Consider the following 19090-nt stretch of genomic DNA (forward strand, 5'->3'; position numbering starts at 1 on the left):
ACTCTTGAACCTCTTGTTCCCTCTATTACATGTTGCCTAAGACATTTGTCCCTCAAGAATTCTAGAAATTCCATTCCCTTATTGCTACATGCATCTTCCTCTCCCCAATTTATACTACTGTAGTTAAAATCTCCCATAACAGTCATTCTTCTTGCACTTGCCAAACTCAACTGTCTAAACATTTCCTGGTCCCCACCCTCTGTGCTCCTGGGTCTGTAACAACATCCCACTAAATATCCTGTCTTGCCCACCTCTACCTCACACCATATGCTTTCAAAATCATTAGTGTCACTGCCTTCCAAAGTCTCCACTCTTAGAGGACATAGGTCGTCACTTATCATAAGCAGTACTCCACCACCACACTTTCCCTTCCTATCCAGAAGAAATATGGAGATTGAGAATTATAGATTTGATTAAAATACTTGAGTATGTATTTGTAAATGAGGTGCTAGTTCTGTCTCTGGTTGGAAAGTGATTCTGAGGTACTACCCAGGGTAATGACAGGCATATCAGCTTTAGTGATAAGAGCATATGTGGAACTAGATAGGAGGTAATTATGAAAATATTCAGAGACTGCATGGATCAGTAATGCAGGATGAAGAGTTGATGAGAGGAAGACATCCATGTTGTTTGGACTACTGTTTAAGCAATATTTAAGAGTAGCAATATACAGCTGCATTCCAAGAATCGAATAGAGCACACTGCTTGGAAAGAAGTCAATGGCCACACCCATGGGCAAGCTGCATCATGCCATGCAATGAGTCATGTTTGTAACTGGTATAAATTGGAAGAATATAATGCTCCCAAGTTAATGCAACTGTATCTGGGTGAAATGGCTGCAAGAAGGGAACTGATGTAGTTTGAAACAGGCACTGTGATAGGATGCCATGTTTCAGGCCTATCTGTTTGGCAAATTGTTGACAAATTGGGCCATTCCAGGTCAACAATCCAGTTATACCATACTGAGATGGAAGTGCAGGGTGTCAACTGCAAGCGCTACCACACTGAACATTACTGTAGGTTGCTACGAAGGATAATATGTAAAAATGCCATTCGTCAGCCAACACATTGAATGCAGAGTTCTGGGCAATGGAGGTTTAGAGGAAATATTGCTAAGGTAGCCAATAAGATTACTTGGCTATTAAAGAATACACTAAGAGGTAGGAATAAGGAAGTTGTTATTCTTCTTTATAAGGCCTTGATATGTCCACATCTGGATTACTGCAAGTCTAGTCTTCTTAGGGTTGTGGAAGCAGTGGAGAAGATTCAGAGGCTAGTGATTAAGGTGGTGAGTGGTTTGTGGAATGTTCCATATGAGGATAGATTTGAAGGTGTGTGGATTGCAGAAGTTGGTTGATAGAAGAAAAAGAGTGGTTATGATAGAAACATTTAAGTTGCTTAACCCTGCGGAGGTCACGGATGATCTGACAGATACAAACAAATTGTTTAATATAAATATTCTTAGACATATCCAGTGTATAGCTTGGAGGTCATGACTAGCTGTGCATGCATATATTACGAGTGATATCCACAGTGTTTATGCATCATGTTTGTAACCGGTATAAATTGGAAGAATATGATGCTCCCAAGTTAGTGCAACCATATTTGGGTGAAATGGTTGCAAGAAGGTAACTGATGGAGTTTCAAACAGGCATTGTGATAGATGCCATGTTTCAGGCCTATCTGTTTGGCAAATTGTTGACAAATTGGGCCATCCCAGGTCAAGAATCAGTGATACCATACTGAGATGGAAGTGCAAGGTGTCAACTGCAAGTGCTACCACAGTGGATGACCCACCCCCTCACTGGACATTACCATAGGTTGCTACGAAGGATAATATGTAAAAACTGCCATTCGTCAGCCAACACATTGAATGCAGAGTTTTGGGCAGTGGGCTGGAACACAAACTGCACAAAAATATTCACAACTGAGGCTCACAGCATGGGTTTCCATGGTATGACTGCAATATTCAAACCCCACATTACCCAAACCAACGTGCAGTATCATCTTCAGTGGTGCAAAGAGCATGTACAGTGAGACATGGAAGCTTGGAAAGCTGTATTATGGAGCGATGAATCATGATATACCCTCTGTCTACTCTTCTCAATCAATCATCCAACTGCACATCGACACTACTACCATCAACACATAATGCCATCTACTGCCCACCACCAATGGTATTTTTTGTCTATAAATTGTGTTCATTATTGTGACCGATTTGCCTATGCAGGATGAAAAACCCGAGTTTCTGGGAGAAAAAAAAACTGCTATTTCCATATGAGATTGGCTAATTCACTTCCAGTTGAAAAAGCCCATGTTGATATTCCTCATATCATGACTAGAATCGAACTCAGGTCTTTTCCCATCAAAGGGCTCACTGTTCCATGATTCTTCCAATGCCATTATGGAGGTGCTTAATGGGATGCTTCTCTATAAAGGTATACATAAAAATACAAGAATATCACCAAATAAACAAACCGAAAATCCAAGATCACAATTTCATAGGAAATTAAGAGCTCAAATGGGATAAGAAAGGAATGCTGCTAATGCATATATTATTGGTAAACAGGATAGACATAAGAATAATGGCTTAAAAACAGAAGTGAATGAAATACTTTATAATTTAAAGGAATTAACACAAAGCAAAAGCAAATATTCAGGTGAAATAAAATAAAATAAAACTGAAATTTTAAATGAAATAAGTATTAGCAAAAACATGACTGATAAAAAAAATATAAAGACTTACTAACTGAGATAATATTTAGAAAAGTGAAATGGTAAAGAATGCAACTGTGTGGGACCTGGAATAATATCACAAAAGTAAAAATTGAAAAAGGAAGAAAACAAGGAAACAAATTAGGGGGGGGTGTAAAAATATGAGAGAAAAGTATACAGTGAAATGAAATAGAAAAAGTGCAAGAAAAGGCAAAATTCATCAGAATCAACTAAAAGTAGCTGAAATATTGTTGAATAGGAAAATATGATGCTACAGAAAAGTAATAAATTAATGAATGACGGCTTGGTTGGCCGAATGGTTAGCGTATCTGTTCTCCAACCAAAAGGCTGCAGGTTCACCTGCTGTGGGCATGGATGTTTGTGATTGTGAAAATACTAGTGAGGGTGGTGTAGTTGGTGGACTTAGGTGGAGACAGTTGTAGAGTAGGTGCCCTCCCTCGATGAGTCTTTAGACTCCCTGGAAATGTCACATAATAATAATAAATACTTTGGGCATCTCTCTTCACACATGCTGTAGTGCATTCCTCATCTGTAGTCTTCTCGACTGAAAACTATCAGACTTTGCCAACATTCTAGCTTGTTTATGAATAATGTGGTTCTAAGAAAGGATGATTTGGAATGTGCTTGATGTATTAGCTTTTTGAGAAGATCTAAAGCTCAAAAAAGGTCCTTTGAGCTCCATTTCAATTGCTACATTAAATTCTTTTCTACTCAGTTATGCACCTTTCACCATGTATTCTGTTTGTGAGATATTCTGAAGAATAATGTCAGAGATTATCGGTAAAAAGAAATGGTACTTTATTAGTAATTAACTACAGGTACAAATACTTCAGAATGATTAATCCATTCTGCTGTTAGTGTTAATACTTTTAACTAGGTTTAAATTACATTAGGAATGACCTTTTTACAACAATGGCCAGCATTCCGTGATGAGCACTGTATTCCTATTACACTATAGGAATCACTTTAACCATATATATAAAATACTAAAAAAAATATAGTTTAAAATTGCAATCTCATTGTTCCAATTCAGGGTGAGGCAAGATGAAACCAAACATGGAACTTTTTCAGGCCACTTCTCTCATCCAGTAAGCAGGACGGTGCTTTCACATTGGCTGATGAAAATCATCTACTTTAAATCAGTAAACAGATGAACTCGAGTTTGTACACCAGTGAATGGACCTCCTGTAACAAATTTTTTTTAGTCTTCCAAATGGTGCTGTTGTAATAATAATAAAGATTTCATGTTACAAAAAGCTTGCTTTACATGACATCACTCACAGTAGAATTAAGTCTTTGCCAGTACTTCTTTAAAATGAATGTTTTTACCTTCAGTTTTTCAGAGAATGCCAACACAAACTTCCCCTTCTCATGAATTATAGTATTTCATGCTAAATTTCATATATCGTATGTGTTTCAAGACTACAGACACTTGCACCAATTTCACAGACAAAAAATCATCCTGTGTAATATATTTGATTTCTTAGCACAGAATTTGATATGTGTAATTTTAGCATTTTTCATTTCTTTTCAGTGTGTGGTATTGTCCTAGCAGACTTCTTGAGTGGTTTAGTGCATTGGGGAGCAGACACTTGGGGTTCTGTTGATCTGTTTATTATTGGCAAAGTAAGAGTTTTTGCTAACTAATACTTTTTTTGTGTACAGGCAGTCCCCAGGTTATAGCCAAGATACGTTCCTGAGAATGTCTTTAGGTCAGATTTGTATGTAACTCGGATCCCTAATGAACATTGCATATATGGTAATAATACTATAATGGCTCATATGTGGCAATAATAATATCATGTCATACTGTAATAATAATAATACCACTCCTGTACTGTAATAATAAGTTATAGTAACTATTCTGCTCTTTCTTTTAATTCAAACAGAACATAAAAACAAACTTATACAAAAAGTTTAGAGAGGAGACATTTCAAAATTGGAAGATGGAGAATCAAGATTTGATTCTGTTGCTGAAGGAGGGAAGTTTACCACTGAAGTCAGTTTCTTGAAAAAGTATCTAGGGTTGTTTGCACAGCCTGTTTCTTTCTTGTTTTTCATCATCAATGGCCTTGTAGCAGCTGATGTTCTCACTAACTGCTTGTAAATCGCTCAATGTAGGATGTCTCCTCAAGCTTAGCAAATCTCACTTCAGTGAGACGAAAGGCTTCAGATAATTCTTTTGTCGTAAACTTTCTTGGCTGTGGATCTTCTGATTCTTTGTGTTCTATCAGCTGCTTCTCTATCTCCATAAGGTCTTCACTGGTTAATTCTTGTGAATGGGACTCTAGTAAGTCAATGACATCATTTTCATTCATGTCCAGTTGCAGTATATTGGCACTGTCCACCACAGATTTTCTAGCTTTGGCAATGTCGTCTTCTTTGAAGCCACGAAAATCATCACAGAATTGAGGGCACAGTTCGTTCCACACCCCTTTCTTTGTTGATTGCTTCACTTCCTCCCAAGAATCAGCAATGTTTTTGATGGCCGTCATAGATGTTATAATTCTTCCAGAAGCCTAATGCTTTCCTAATGAATGATGGCGTCCAGCCTCTCTCCGAACATTTAATTATTTCTACTTTCGTTTCCATTGTAATCACCTTTGTCTTTGCTGCAGGCTCAGTGGACTTTTGCTTTGGAGGCATGGTCAAAGGGTAATCACACTCACAAAATTGAATTAAAAAGTTAAGACAAAAGTAATGCTGTGCATTAGCGACCGTATATACAATGAGAGTAGCCGCTAGCCTAAAGATGCTGTACCAACAAACCACTTACACCATGCAGATTTGTTTACATGAGTGGAAGAAACTAGTTCCCGAATTCTTAATTTAATTATTTAGTTATCAGTTATTCTTATGGGGAGCCTTGGGAGCCCGTTCTTAAGTACAGAACGGCATAAGTTGGGTTGTCCATAACCTTGGGACTGTCTGTATATTATTTACTGGCCTATTCCGTTGTAAAGTGAAATTTTGTATGGTATATACCTTTTATATGCTTTTTTTTTTATTTTATACTTTTATGTACTTGAGTAATTTTATTATTATATGACTCTCCAGGGACTAAGGACTTGTGGGAAAGCCCACTCACCTTGCCATCTGTCATATCTTAAGTCACCACTTACACAGCAACCTATTCCACTTACTACTCACAAAGAGAAATATCCACACATTTGCCAACTATGCATATTGCTTATATGAATGATCCTTGGGTTGCTCATCTATATACTGAAAGACTTCACCCAAGTTCCATCCTATAAAATTGTTTAAACGGTGATAATTTCTCTACTCTCCAGTCAACAGAATGTTAAAATTTCACTGACATTGAGGTCTGTGAATGTCTTTAGGTTGTAGATGAATTTCATCAGCAGTGTAAGACTACTGCATTCAAGAATTATGATCACTGAGATTCTATCATACTCAAGGCCCACCAATACAGCAAATTGAAGCTGAAGATTTCAAGATAACTAAATTGTTTGACCTTCTTAAAATGCTGCCAGGATCATAATGTGTGTCCTGAACTCTGTAAAATTAAAACACCGTTTCACGTCACCGAAGGCTCTCCGCATTTATAGCTGCACTAGCTTCACTCTTCTCCCTGAACAGATTGCCACCACCCATGTTCTCTTGGCCGACACCAACGAGGCTATTCGTGCATTAGAGGAAGAGCTTGATTCTACACTGAATGACGACCTTTGGACAGTCCTCTCCGATGTCTCGAGTGGTTCAGCAGAGAAAGAATTTTAAAAAAATACGATGCCAGCACATTAAAAAATTTGAAAGTCTAAAAAAGAATTCTGCTTCCGAACCTCACCTACCACTCAACACTGTAATAAACCTGTCTTCCCTTGCCCTGAAGCACTCAGCGCACTCACATGGCCACAACTTCACCTTAGCACTGAAAAAAATACCTTCTGAAGAAATAATGATACAGGTAGAATGTGGTATCTACAACCATCCCAACCATATTGCCAACAATATCAGACTGGATGTAGCCAGTGTTCTTACCAAAGCTAAACCACCAAAAACAACCTATCTAAAGAAAAATTAAAAGCTCTACAAGAAATAAAGAACAACAGCAAAAGAATAATCACCAAAGCAGATAAGAGAAATGCCACTGTGGTTCTCAACCAAACTGACTACACAGATAAGCTTACCTCTTTACTGTTAGATCAGTCTACATACCTCCCTATTGAATATTATCCCACCAGCTTCCAAATCAGAACACTCCAAAGGCTCCTTAAGAAAGTTACTTCTTGGCCTGTGGAAGTGACTAGCAGACTAAAAACCTTTCAACGCTTGATCCCCCCCCCCCAATATATGGACTACCAAAAATCCATAAGCAGAATGTGCCATTACATCCCATTGTGGATGGCATTGATTCCCCCACATACAAATTAGCCAAAGTGCTCTTACATAAAAAAAACTCAGCCCGCTTTAAAGTCAATATAGGAAATCTGTCAATCCAACACACTGACATAATGGTCAGTTTTGATGTCTCCTCCTTATTCACAAATGTCCCACTCAAAGATACCTTAAATCTCATCCAAGCCAAATTTCCTCCTGATATCTCAGCCCTATTTCAGTTCACCATGAACTCAGGCTATTTTGTTTGGCAAGGATAATTCTACAAACAGATAGAGGGGACAGCCATGGGTTCTCCACTCTCTCCACCGCTGTCCAACTTCTTTATGGAGACCTTTGAAGAAAAAGCCTTAAACTCAGCCCCACAAAAACCCACTGTTTGGCTAAGCTATGGATGATGTGTTTGCTATTTGGCCACATGGCTTAGAGACACTCCACAACTTCTTAACACACTTAAGCAATCAACACCCCAGAATCCAGTTCACCTTGGAAAAAGAAAACAACAACAGCCTCCCTTTCTTAGACATACACACACTCTCTGATTACATGCCAGCCTGATGGATCCCTGGCTTTCTCTGTTTACAGAAAACCAACCTATACAGGTAGATATATTCACCAGCAATCCCACCTCCCACCACAATATTGGATTATAAAAACCCTATATAACAGGGCTAAATCAATCTGTTCAGATAACAATGCCCTAACTACTGAACTTAACCATATCCTTAATGCCTTTTTGGCCAATGGCTACAACCCCAAAAAAAATCCAGAAAATATTAAAACCAGTTAACCTCCCCCCCCTTTCAAAACAGAGATTAACAAAATCTTTTGCCATTCCTTATATCTGGAGCACGTCTGAAAAGCTAACAAAAATCCTTAAAAAATATGACCTGGTACAAACCATATAAGAAATTGGCATCCCTTATCTGCTCCACCAAAGACCAGCCACTTCCCCTAGACTTACCTGGATTATACCAGGTCCCTTGCAGTTTTAAACTGTCCTACTATGGCCCAGACAGGCAGGACAGCTAATATCAGGATATCTGAACACAAAGACTACATCCAGTTTCACCAATAGAGCCACTCAGAACTTGCTGACCATGCACTGGATACCCATCACAGAATACATTGGAAGAAAGCCGCTACACCACAGCAAGTATGAAAGATTATTCCTGCCTGAATCAGCCTCAGCTCTAAAAAAAAAAAAAAACTTCTCAAACCTCTACAAATTTGGGAAGCTTTCATCCTAAGAACATCAGCTCAACAGCCAAGACAACTCAATTTAGCCTGCTGGGGAGCACCTTTAGGACTCTAGGACCAACTTCATTTGGCCTCTTCAGCCTCATTTGCTCATTGTTAGTGCCTGTGTGCACATCAGTTTTATGTTCCCAGAAGATTGAAATGTAACATTGCCGAAATATAGGAAAGTATTGATTAAAGTTTTTTTATTAATATTTTAGTATACGTTGTCATTTCCTGAAAAATTGGAAGGCATCTAGGACTGTCTTAAGTTCATTGTTTGGTTTCTAGAGCAGGCTCCAAGATTACCTAAGCCTTATAACAAATGTGTGCTTAAAAATCAATACATTGCATGTTTCTAATAATATAATTCTAATGTAGAATAAAATAAATTCCACTTGCCAAGAAAGTATATTCTTGTTTAATCACTGATCCAGAGTATTGTAATAATAAAGTGATACGCTTTTTTGCAACTTGTATATGGAAAATATGACATTTGCATTAATTCAACCTTGGTATCTCTGTGGATCTGGCTAGCATTAATTCTCATCTCATCTTCCTTTTACCCTCTTTTACCTTGCAGTGTCGAGGGTTTATTAATCATCAGACCTCAAACCTTTCACAGGATAAGGTGGTCAATGTTGGCAATAAGGTAACACTACAGGATATAGGATACAATGGTGCATAGGGTTAAATTCTCAAGGCCGGTTTGCCTGTTTTGCAGGATGAAAAATCCCAGGATAAACTGGGGGAAAACCCTACTGTCCACGCCCAAGACCGGTTAACTTGACTATGGCTGAGGAAGATCCTTCAGCTCCTCACGTCACTGACGTGAATTGAACCTAGGACACTCCTTCCCCAGGCATATGGTTGCGAAGCACACAGCCACTAGGCTAATCTGCTGCTCCAGAACAGCTGTAGTGCAGATAATGGATATAATTTCTTTGGTTCTCCTGACAGATGTTGGCATTTCTTTCTGTTTGTCCAAAATAAGAATGGAAGTCTGCAGGTGCAAGGGTAGAGCACCTTGAGATAGTCTAGATGAATGTGATCAAGGCAAAATTCTGACAATAATTTATTAGCTAAATAAAGTTAGTTGATAATTATTACTCTGTACATGTGTTTTCTCCATTAAACTTCAACATGGGATTCTTGAAGAGTTATTTTTTGATAGGCTGGTGAGCTTTTCAGACACACCTTTGAACATACAGAATAGAAACTCTAGAAATATCTTATTGAAGAGAATAAGGATGAAGACCATGGCTCTTAATGATTTTTGAGGTGAGCTCAGAGCTGTATCCATTAGAGGGGAAAATAGACTTAATAAATGACGGTTCTTTCTTGCTTTTGGTGCATAGAGTATGGGCATAGTGAACTAATGTTTTGATAATGCCTGATTTCTGACTTGGGTGATGGTGTGAAGAAACATCGGTGTATCTTATACTAATTTTCTTTCTGTACACTGAAAACTGCAGATTACTTTTAGGCTGTCTAAAGATTAGAACATCTAGAAAGGAAGGCTTTTATTCTTCTGCTTCCAGGGTAAATGTGATTCTTGAATAAAGAGAATTTTGCAAAGAAAAATATCTAGGTCTGTCTCGGATGAATTCATAATTCCAAATTGCAATGATATCAACATAACAGAACAATATTCTGAAAGCTTGGGAGAAAAGCCAATAATGTATTGCATGATGTAATAATTTGCTAGATAAAAGAGAGAGAGAGAGAGAGAGATGCATAGTAGTTTCTTTAGTATACTTGTGAGTTTATTTCGACAAAAAAAAAAAACAGCCTGTGTTTATAGCAAAGTCAAATAAATTTATGTATCCAGAAGAATATTTGTAAAGAGAGAAACTGTATCAAAGCTGATTGCCAACCAAATAATCCTGTAAATATTGTTTTTGAAATCTTCCCATTTTTAATTTGTGAAGGAGAATTACCAGTTAAGGATGAAAGAGCTCTTAGACAGATGTTGGGAAAGTAAGTTGGATTGTTGATAGAATTTACTACAGATCTCTGGGTGAGTTTAAGTCCATATCGCTTAGGAGTTCTAACATAATAAACAGGAATCATTTATTAATTTGCAATTGCAAATTTATCGCATCTTCCGCCTAAAGACAATTGCAAACATTCATGCCCACAGTGAAATTCGAACCACTGCATGTTAGCTGGAGAGCAGATACGCTAACTACTTGGACAATCAGGATGGCGTTTGTTAATAGTTACCTGTATTAGCCATACTTCCAGGTATGCTAATAAATTTGTTAATTCATGTTATTGCAATTCTAGAAGGATTTATATCTTATGGTGGAAGGCCAATAAATAATATTAACACAGGGCAGTTTGATTCTATATGTATTTGCACACTTTTTACATCTCTGCCTATTTATCATTCGGTATTTATATAATTGATTTTTGCATTTATATTTTTATTTTCTTATATATCATTACTTTTAACTGGGTAGATATTTCAATTTTAACTAATATTTCAGAAAGTTTATTTCTTTGTTTTGCTAAATCAAAGACTTGTATATCCTATGAATAGAACATGAATATTGATCTTTATTCTGTTCAGTTAACTGTTTTAAAGTGAAGATTGAATCAGTAATATTCACTTTTCTTTTAACTACTACCATAATAGAAACATAACAGGGTGAGGTGTTGCCATAATACTCTCTGGATACAAAATAAGGAAAGAGATTTTCTTATTTTTATCCAGAATCTGGTAAACTTGATTCTCTAAAATATGAACATTTTGACTTATCTCACTCCTTGAAAATATGCAGTATAATATATTGCTTTGAATTGTCTGCAGTCTTTTCTGATTTTTCAAATTTCATTTAATAAACCAGTCTTAATATCCTTAATATTCAGATTGAATAGTAATAGTGACAAGGACAGGGTCTAGTGGTACTTCACTGTTTGCTCTCAATCTCTGTCAGTAATACACACACACACACGGTGTCCACATTGGACCTCCCTAGTTTCAACATGTTACTACTACTTAAGTGTATGGACCATGTACGTCAAAATTGTATGAGAAGGAACACTCACCAAGTTTTTGTTTAAAAAAAAAAAAAAAAACTGGATGAAACTAGTAGTCTCTGGAACATTTGAAGAACCCTAACCTTACATATTTCCGCATTTTGATTATTTACCGTTCCTTGAAACTACAGAGGTCCAATGTAGGCACCCTGTATATATATATATATATTTCAAAAAATAGATTTAATGACTCCAAGACCGAGATAACATATAAAGATTTTAATGATAAATACTACTAGTTTCGGCATATAGCAGCCTTCTTCAGGTATTTATAAAGGAAAGGAATACTAATAAACATTGAATTATTTAAATAAACAAACTGGAAATTACAGGTACAAATTGCCTCACATAATCGATACATAAAAACGTTGTATTTTTCAAGTTGTTCCAACTGGCGTGCCATTGTTTGTTGCAATTGTGCGTGCAAGTTCACGTGAACGCCAATATTGAATAACTGCAGCATGGCTATCTGGGATGTTATAACTTAAATTATTATTTAAGTGGACCGGGTTCAGTAGGATTTCCCGTGATTCTACGATTTTTCTTTCAAACTCATCTTCACAGCGAAAAATATTTTCTGATCTATTCCAGCATACAGAGTGGCTTTGTTGGTCATCATTAGGATTATTTGAAAAAAGAACATGACTGGATAAAGCAGTTGCATGAGATCTTTTGTATGAGATGTCTCTCTTATGCTCTTCTATGCGTTGTTCAATAGATTTGTTAGTTTGACCAAAGTATGGGATATTGCAATCACACCACAATTTATATACTCCAGGGTACTTAAGGTTGTGATGAGTAGGTTTTGGATGGCTGATACAACGTTTTTATGTATCGATTATGTGAGGCAATTTGTACCTGTAATTTCCAGTTTGTTTATTTAAATAATTCAATGTTTATTAGTATTCCTTTCCTTTATAAATACCTGAAGAAGGCTGCTATATGCCGAAACTAGTAGTATTTATCATTAAAATCTTTATATGTTATCTCGGTCTTGGAGTCATTAAATCTATTTTTTGAAATGTATAACAACCGAGTAAAAACTAATCGCCACATATATATATATATATATATATATATATATATATATATATATATATTGTATGCTTTTCCGCACTTAAAAAAAGTTCATATCACAAGTATTTTTGGTTTCTTTCCTGTATCTAAGTTTATTTATATTAAAAGAATATAAGTTTCCCCAAATCTTAAAATAAATGTCATCTATTATATTCACTTATCGTAATCTCATAAATAAGATAAGAAAATCGTGATATAGAAAAAAAGTTTAATTAATATTTTTTTAAAAAATGTACAATTTACATCAAATTCGTTTGAAAAGATTTCATAGGAGATTATCTCTCACACATGCACACAAATTTAATTTCAGAAATAAAGAAATTGTTTCAGAAAAAAAAAAGTTAATGTTTTCTAACAAAACAAAGGAACAAAATCCTTTATAGAATTAACAGTTCTATCTAATACATTTAATGTAATCAGTCTCAACATGAGAGCCATCTCATTTTGATTCAAAGATAACATTCTTCTTAAATAAATTTCTTTCCATAAACTGAAAGTTTATGTCCTACCTCAGTAGACTTCAGTGCAAACATCTTATCAGAAAAATTACCCAGCTTTAGAAAATTATCCATGGGGAGAAAACATTTAGAATATTGATATCATCAATATTCTAAACATTCAAAATATAATGTGTACTATCATGAAGATCACTATTTTAAAGAAAGTGTAGAGAGTATGCTTGTTTCTATCTTGAAACAGACATACTGTCTTCAAATTCATCTATTGACTAGAATAAATGCAGAATGAAGAAAACAAGAGCATACAAAATTATTAAAAAATTACTTTTTGCAAACTGAATCAGTGTAATCCCTTTAACACAGTAATAAAGACCTAGATTTTTATCTTCTGGTAGTCATTCACCATTTGAAAGAAAACTTTCAGATAAATCTATAGATCTCTGAATCCATTTCTTTAACTTTTTACTATCTCCTTTCTAAAAAGAAAATCTCATTCTGTTCTAGTCTTCAAAAAAACTTTACATTGTTGCTATATGTTGCTTCTTGAATGTCTGTGCATGTACACACTCACTTCAAACTACTGGTTTAAACTAGAATGGAGTTCTCGTACAAGTAGAGTAAACAACATGTAAAATGAATTTTTAGTTAAGAAAAACAGTTTCACCATACGGTTTCAGCTCATTTAAATAAGTGGTCATTTCTTAATACATGTTGACCGAAATTAAGTCCAATTCTTTAAATTGAAAACCCAACTGTGTTATCTCTGTTGCCAATTAGAAATATTGTCGAGGCTTAATAATTAATTTTGTTATGATAGCATAAAGTTACAAACTGTTTTAATAACTTCAAAATCTTATAAAATGATTTGATTAACATAATTGTTATTCTCTTCACACAAAAACAGGTGAATTTAATTATAACTTAAGGTGGAAAGATGACTACAAAAAGATAATTTTTTTGTGGGTATCAATGTTAGCTAGGTGACAGCAAATTTCATCTGCTTCTGTCACCTTGAATTATTGTGACCACTTTTCAACAGCCTGTCATCCAGGTGCAGATAACTATGTCTGATATGACAGGAACTGATATGAGAATACAGGTTGATGAATCAGAAGTACTTAGGATATTGCAGAATTTGAGTGCAAGTACTGCTCTATGATTGGATGGGGGTATCAGCTTGCGAATGTGTAAAAGGCAGCTAAATTAACACTGGTAAAAATATTCAAAAGGAATGCATTCAGGAGTACATATCAGTATTTGGAGGGGGGGGAGAAAACATTCAAAAACCTGAGATGAGGGATGTCAGCTTCAGCAGGTGATATTCAACTAGAAATGCTCATGTATGAAGGTATTAATATAAAAGTTTTACAGTGGCAGTACTGCATTAATTTAGGTCTAGTCAAATGGCCAAATTCCAGATCGATTTGAGAATTAGAGAAATTTTCCTACTGAGTGTTCCTGGTAAGATTCATACAAGCCTACTTGAGAGAAGAAAGGAAATATGAAGAACAACAAACTGGATTCAGACTATATGCCATGGTCAGATTTTCACTTTTAAGACAATTCAAAACTCAAGGTAATATAAACGAGGAGCTATATTAAAGTTTGTAGATCTGGGAAAAGGAATATGAAATGGTGCCAAAAAAGCTGTCCAAAACTCTGCAGTTATATGATGTAAATGGATATTCTATCTAATACAAAGTCTAACTGCAACAAATGGAGATGGATCTGAAACTGGTGATACAGATAATGGTGGTTGATGGACAGATACCAAAAAGTAGTATATGGAGGGGACAGAATCCAGAAGAAGGCAGGTAACTAGTGATGTGCTGTAGGGCTCTGTGCATGGACCACTGCTGGTTAATAATATAGAAAATAATTTGAAGGGGTGGGGGGGGATATTCAGTTATTTGCTGATGATGCAAAGTTTAATGGATGTCATTTTAATGCACAAAATTGTAAAGTTATGCATTTTGGAATACAAATATTACAAGCTGTGTACCCCATCAAGGGACGTGTAGTCCAGGAAATTGATGAAGCCATAGATTTTAGGATAGTAGATAAAGTTGAAGTTTAGAGGGCACATTGCTAAAGTAGCCAGAGTAGCTCACAGGATTACTTGGTTATTGAAGAACCCACTAACAAGCAGAGATTAAGGGAATTAGGGATTCAGGGGATGATGGTAGGCAGAAAGTGGAAGTTTAGAGGACATATTGCTAAGGTAGCTCATAAAATTACTTGACTATTGAAGAATACACACTAACAAGTAGAGAAGGAAGTTATTATTCCTCTTAAAGGCCTTGATATGTCCATATCTGGATTACTTTGCTCAGGTATGGTCACCTGGGTTTCTTGGGGATGAGCAAATGGTGGAGAGGAGAGAATGCTCCCCATTGGGGGAGCATAGGGTTTGTGGATTGCAAGAGTTGGTTGATAGGCAAAAAAAAAAAGGGCTGGGGGAATATAATAGAAACATTTAAGTTACTTAAAGAATTTTATAGAATTGATGCAGGGGAAGTATTTCCACACTTTGCTAGAGGGAGCAAAGCAAGAGATCATCCCTGGAAGTTGGGTAAGAGTATGGTTAGCAAGGAAATGAGGACTTGAACTTTTTTGTTTGGAGAGTGATGAATGAATGGAATAGGTTGCCTGAGTCAAAACTTGTAAGTGCGTTGTCTTTTATTGATTTCAAGTAGAGATATGATAGACATTGTGTTGATAGTTTGGATCTTCCATGATGAGTCTTAGGACTTCATGAAGGTGCCTGTGCAGTAATAATAATAATAAGAAGAAAAAGAATTTTAAAAGTACCACATGTACATAATTGGCATTACAATGACAAAGAAAACAAAATAGTACAAGGGTGATCTGAAAAGTTCTCAGCCTCGACCATAGATGGCAATACTATTGGCACGATTTTTTTTTCTTTCTAAGTTGATATAGGCATCCATGTGAAATTGCAAGTCATTCTATCAAGTAGTTTTATACAGCTGTCTGAAGCAAAAGTGTTGTCTGTATCCCTTGAAATGGATAAAATTGAGTATTGTGTGATTATAAAATTCTTTGTAAAAGAAGGTTTAATGCCAAAAGAAATTCATTCGAAGTTCATAAAAGTTTATCGGTACTCTTCTCCTTCATTTTCAATAATTAAGAAATGGTCTACCGAGTTTAAATGCAACCGTACCAGCCTTGAAGATGATCCACGTGAAGGACGTCCAAAAAGTGCAACAACATAACACCAGAAATCATTGATCAAGTGCACGATATGGTATTCGATGACCGGCAAGTCAAAGTGCATGAAATTGCTGAGACTATAGGCATTTCAAAAGAATGCGTAAGATATATTTTACATGAAGAATTGCAAATGAAAAAGTTTTGCACAAGATGGGTGCTGCGTTTGCTCATAGCAGATCAAAAATGCACTCACATGAAAATCTCTGAACAGTACTTGGAGCATTTTAACAAGAATAAAACTGATTTTGTGTGTGTCGATTTATTACTGTGGATGAGACTTGGATTCGCATTACACACCAGAATCCAAACAGCAGTCAAAACAGTAGACAGAAGCTGTTGTTCAGTGCCGAAGAAGACAAAGTCTATTCCATCAGCAGGAAAGGTCGTACCATCGGTGTTTTGGGATGCTAAAGGCATTTTGTTTATTAATTATCTTGAAAAGGGTAAAACAATAACCTGGGAATATTATTCCGATCTTTTAACCAGACTACACAAAAAAATTTGTGAGAAAAGACCTGGTTTGCAGAAGGAATAAAATCATCTTTCATCAGGACAATGCACCTGCCCACAAAGGTGTTTTGGCAATGGGAAAATTAAGGGATCTGCACTATGAATTATTGGAATATCCACCCTATTCCCCAGATTTGGCTCCCTCTGACTTCTGTCTCTTCCCAAAACTAAATCTCTTCCTCACTGGTTAGCGTTTTTCTTTGAATCAAGAGGTAATTGCAGCTGTAGAAGGGTATTTTGCAGATCTTGCTGAGAACCACTACAGGGACAGGAATAATAGCGCTGGAATACATGTATTAGTCTTGCGGGAGATTATGTTGAAAAATAAAAATAATTTTGAAATTATAAATTCTTTTTTTTTTTTCATTGTTAGGCCGAGAACTTTTCAGATCACCCTGGTAAATAAGTATACGATGTTATTTTCAGGCAATAATGATCCAGGAAAGGAAGGGGTAGCAATAGCATTCAACATCAAACATGAAGATAAATTTCTTGATTGGAAGGCAGTTTCAAGGAAAACCAAATTGAAAACACTTATGTGGGCAAACTTCAAAATGAGGATATGGACAATGAAACTTATTTGTACCTATGGTCCCACAGGACGTTCTTTCAACAAAGAAGTGGAGGAATTTTTTGAGTCATTAGAACTAGCAGCTGGCATAAAGAAAATGGAAAAAGTGGTCCTTGTTAGAGATCTGAACAGCAGAGTAGGAAATGAATCCCACCAAGCATATAGGAACATTTTGGAAAAATTTGGAGAAAAGGAAAAGCTAATAATAATGGTAAGTATTTACTGGCTCAGGACACAGACTAGTCATTACTAATACCATGTTTCAACATAAAGATGTACTCTAGTTCACATGCAGAGAAGACACAAGAAATAAGAAAAGCCTCATTGACTATGTCATTGTTAATGGTGATATCTTCATGCTCGTTCAAGATACAAGAGTGTACAGAGAATTTTAAATTGGAAATTTCCATTACTTAGTACTAAGCAGATAAAAATGTATATCACATTGAAAAGAACAGTATGTAAGAAAGTTTTAAAAAAAAAGATTAAAGTTGAGCAGCTTTTACAAGTAAATTGTAGACTTGACTATACAAACATTATTGAAGAAATTGAAAACAAGATCCAAAACTTGGAGTCTCAGTGGCAAACTCTGAAGAAAATGTTGATTGATTCAACTAGGGAGGTATGTGGTGAAGTTGTCTGCAGGGATAAAAAAAATAAGAACACCATGGTGGATACAAGAAGTTGAAGAAGCAGTCCTGGAAAAGAAGAAAGCATACCAAAAGCTTCTAGAAAATAAGTTGGCACATGCCCTAAAAGAATACAGAGAAAAAGGTAAGAGAGCTAAGCTATGTGTAACAGTAGCTAAACAAAAGTCATCGACAGACTTTGGTAAGAATATAGAAAATAAATATCAGGAAGGTGGCGAAATGTTCTGGAGGTTATTGAAGAAGCTTAGAAATGGAGGAAAGAGTACTATAAAGGCAATCAAAGATGATAGAGGTAACATGAAAACTGAAGATAAGGATATCCTAGATGTCTAAAGTAATTATTTTGAAAGATTGTTAAATGAGCCAATCAGTGACAGAACTATATTAGAAAATTTTCAAGAGGAATGCAAACAGGAGAACATATCAATACTTGAAGTAGAAAAAGCTGTCAAAAACTTGAAATTTGGAAAAACAGCTGGAGTAGATAATATTCGATCAGAAATGCTTAAGTATGGAGGTATATAAATGTTTTGCACTGGCTACACCACATAATTCAGAGGACCTTTTCACAAGGTCGAATTCTCAATGATTGGAGGTAGAGCTCTCAGTAAGTGTTCCAGGTAAGATTTATGTAAGCATACTTGAAAAAATGTTGAGAAAGATTGTTGAAGAGAAACTTGGAGAAGAATAAGCTGGGTTCAAGCCAAATAAAGGTTGTCAAGATCAGATTTTCACTTTAAGACAAATAGTTGAGAAATTGTGGGATTATGACAAGGATCTGTACTTAAGATTTTAGATCTGGAAAAGGCATACAACAAGGTGCTCGGAGAAAAGTTTTTCAAAGCACTATAGTTATATGGGGTGAATGGAAGATTATACAGAGCAATACATAGTCTATATTTAGCGTTTTTGCCTTCAATTCTAACTGGTCAGCAGTTAGAATTGAAGGAAATACAGGTAGATGGTTTGATGTAAAATCAGAGGTAAGACAGGGATGCACATTATCCCTTGTGTTCTTTTCAAGCATAATTTTACGTATAACTACATAATATACAGTCGGTCCTCGACTTACGGCGTGATTCCATTCTGACAATGTCGTAAATTGAAAATCACTGTATGAACCTTACAAATGTTTGCAATGAACATATGGCTGAATACTAAAATGTGAAGGTCTGCTTTGTTATATTTTAAAATTAATGTTAATCTTT

At 35.8% G+C, this 19090-nt stretch overlaps 1 protein-coding gene across 1 annotated transcript in view; it reads left to right on the top strand.

Annotated features, from left to right (window-relative positions):
* Positions 1-19090, top strand: part of Kua (Plasmanylethanolamine desaturase Kua) — a 91525-nt gene that overhangs the window by 50701 nt on the left and 21734 nt on the right. Inside the window, exon 3 of the mRNA XM_090397528.1 lies at positions 4271-4362. Coding sequence (XP_090253654.1) covers positions 4271-4362 — 92 coding nt within the window. The remainder of the gene's footprint in view (positions 1-4270; positions 4363-19090) is intronic.

Source organism: Typopeltis vanoorti, chromosome 9 (assembly GCF_054136105.1).
Source record: "Typopeltis vanoorti isolate ZY-2024b chromosome 9, IOZ_Tvanoo_1.0, whole genome shotgun sequence".
In the NCBI taxonomy this organism is placed as follows: Eukaryota; Metazoa; Arthropoda; class Arachnida; order Uropygi; family Thelyphonidae; genus Typopeltis; species Typopeltis vanoorti.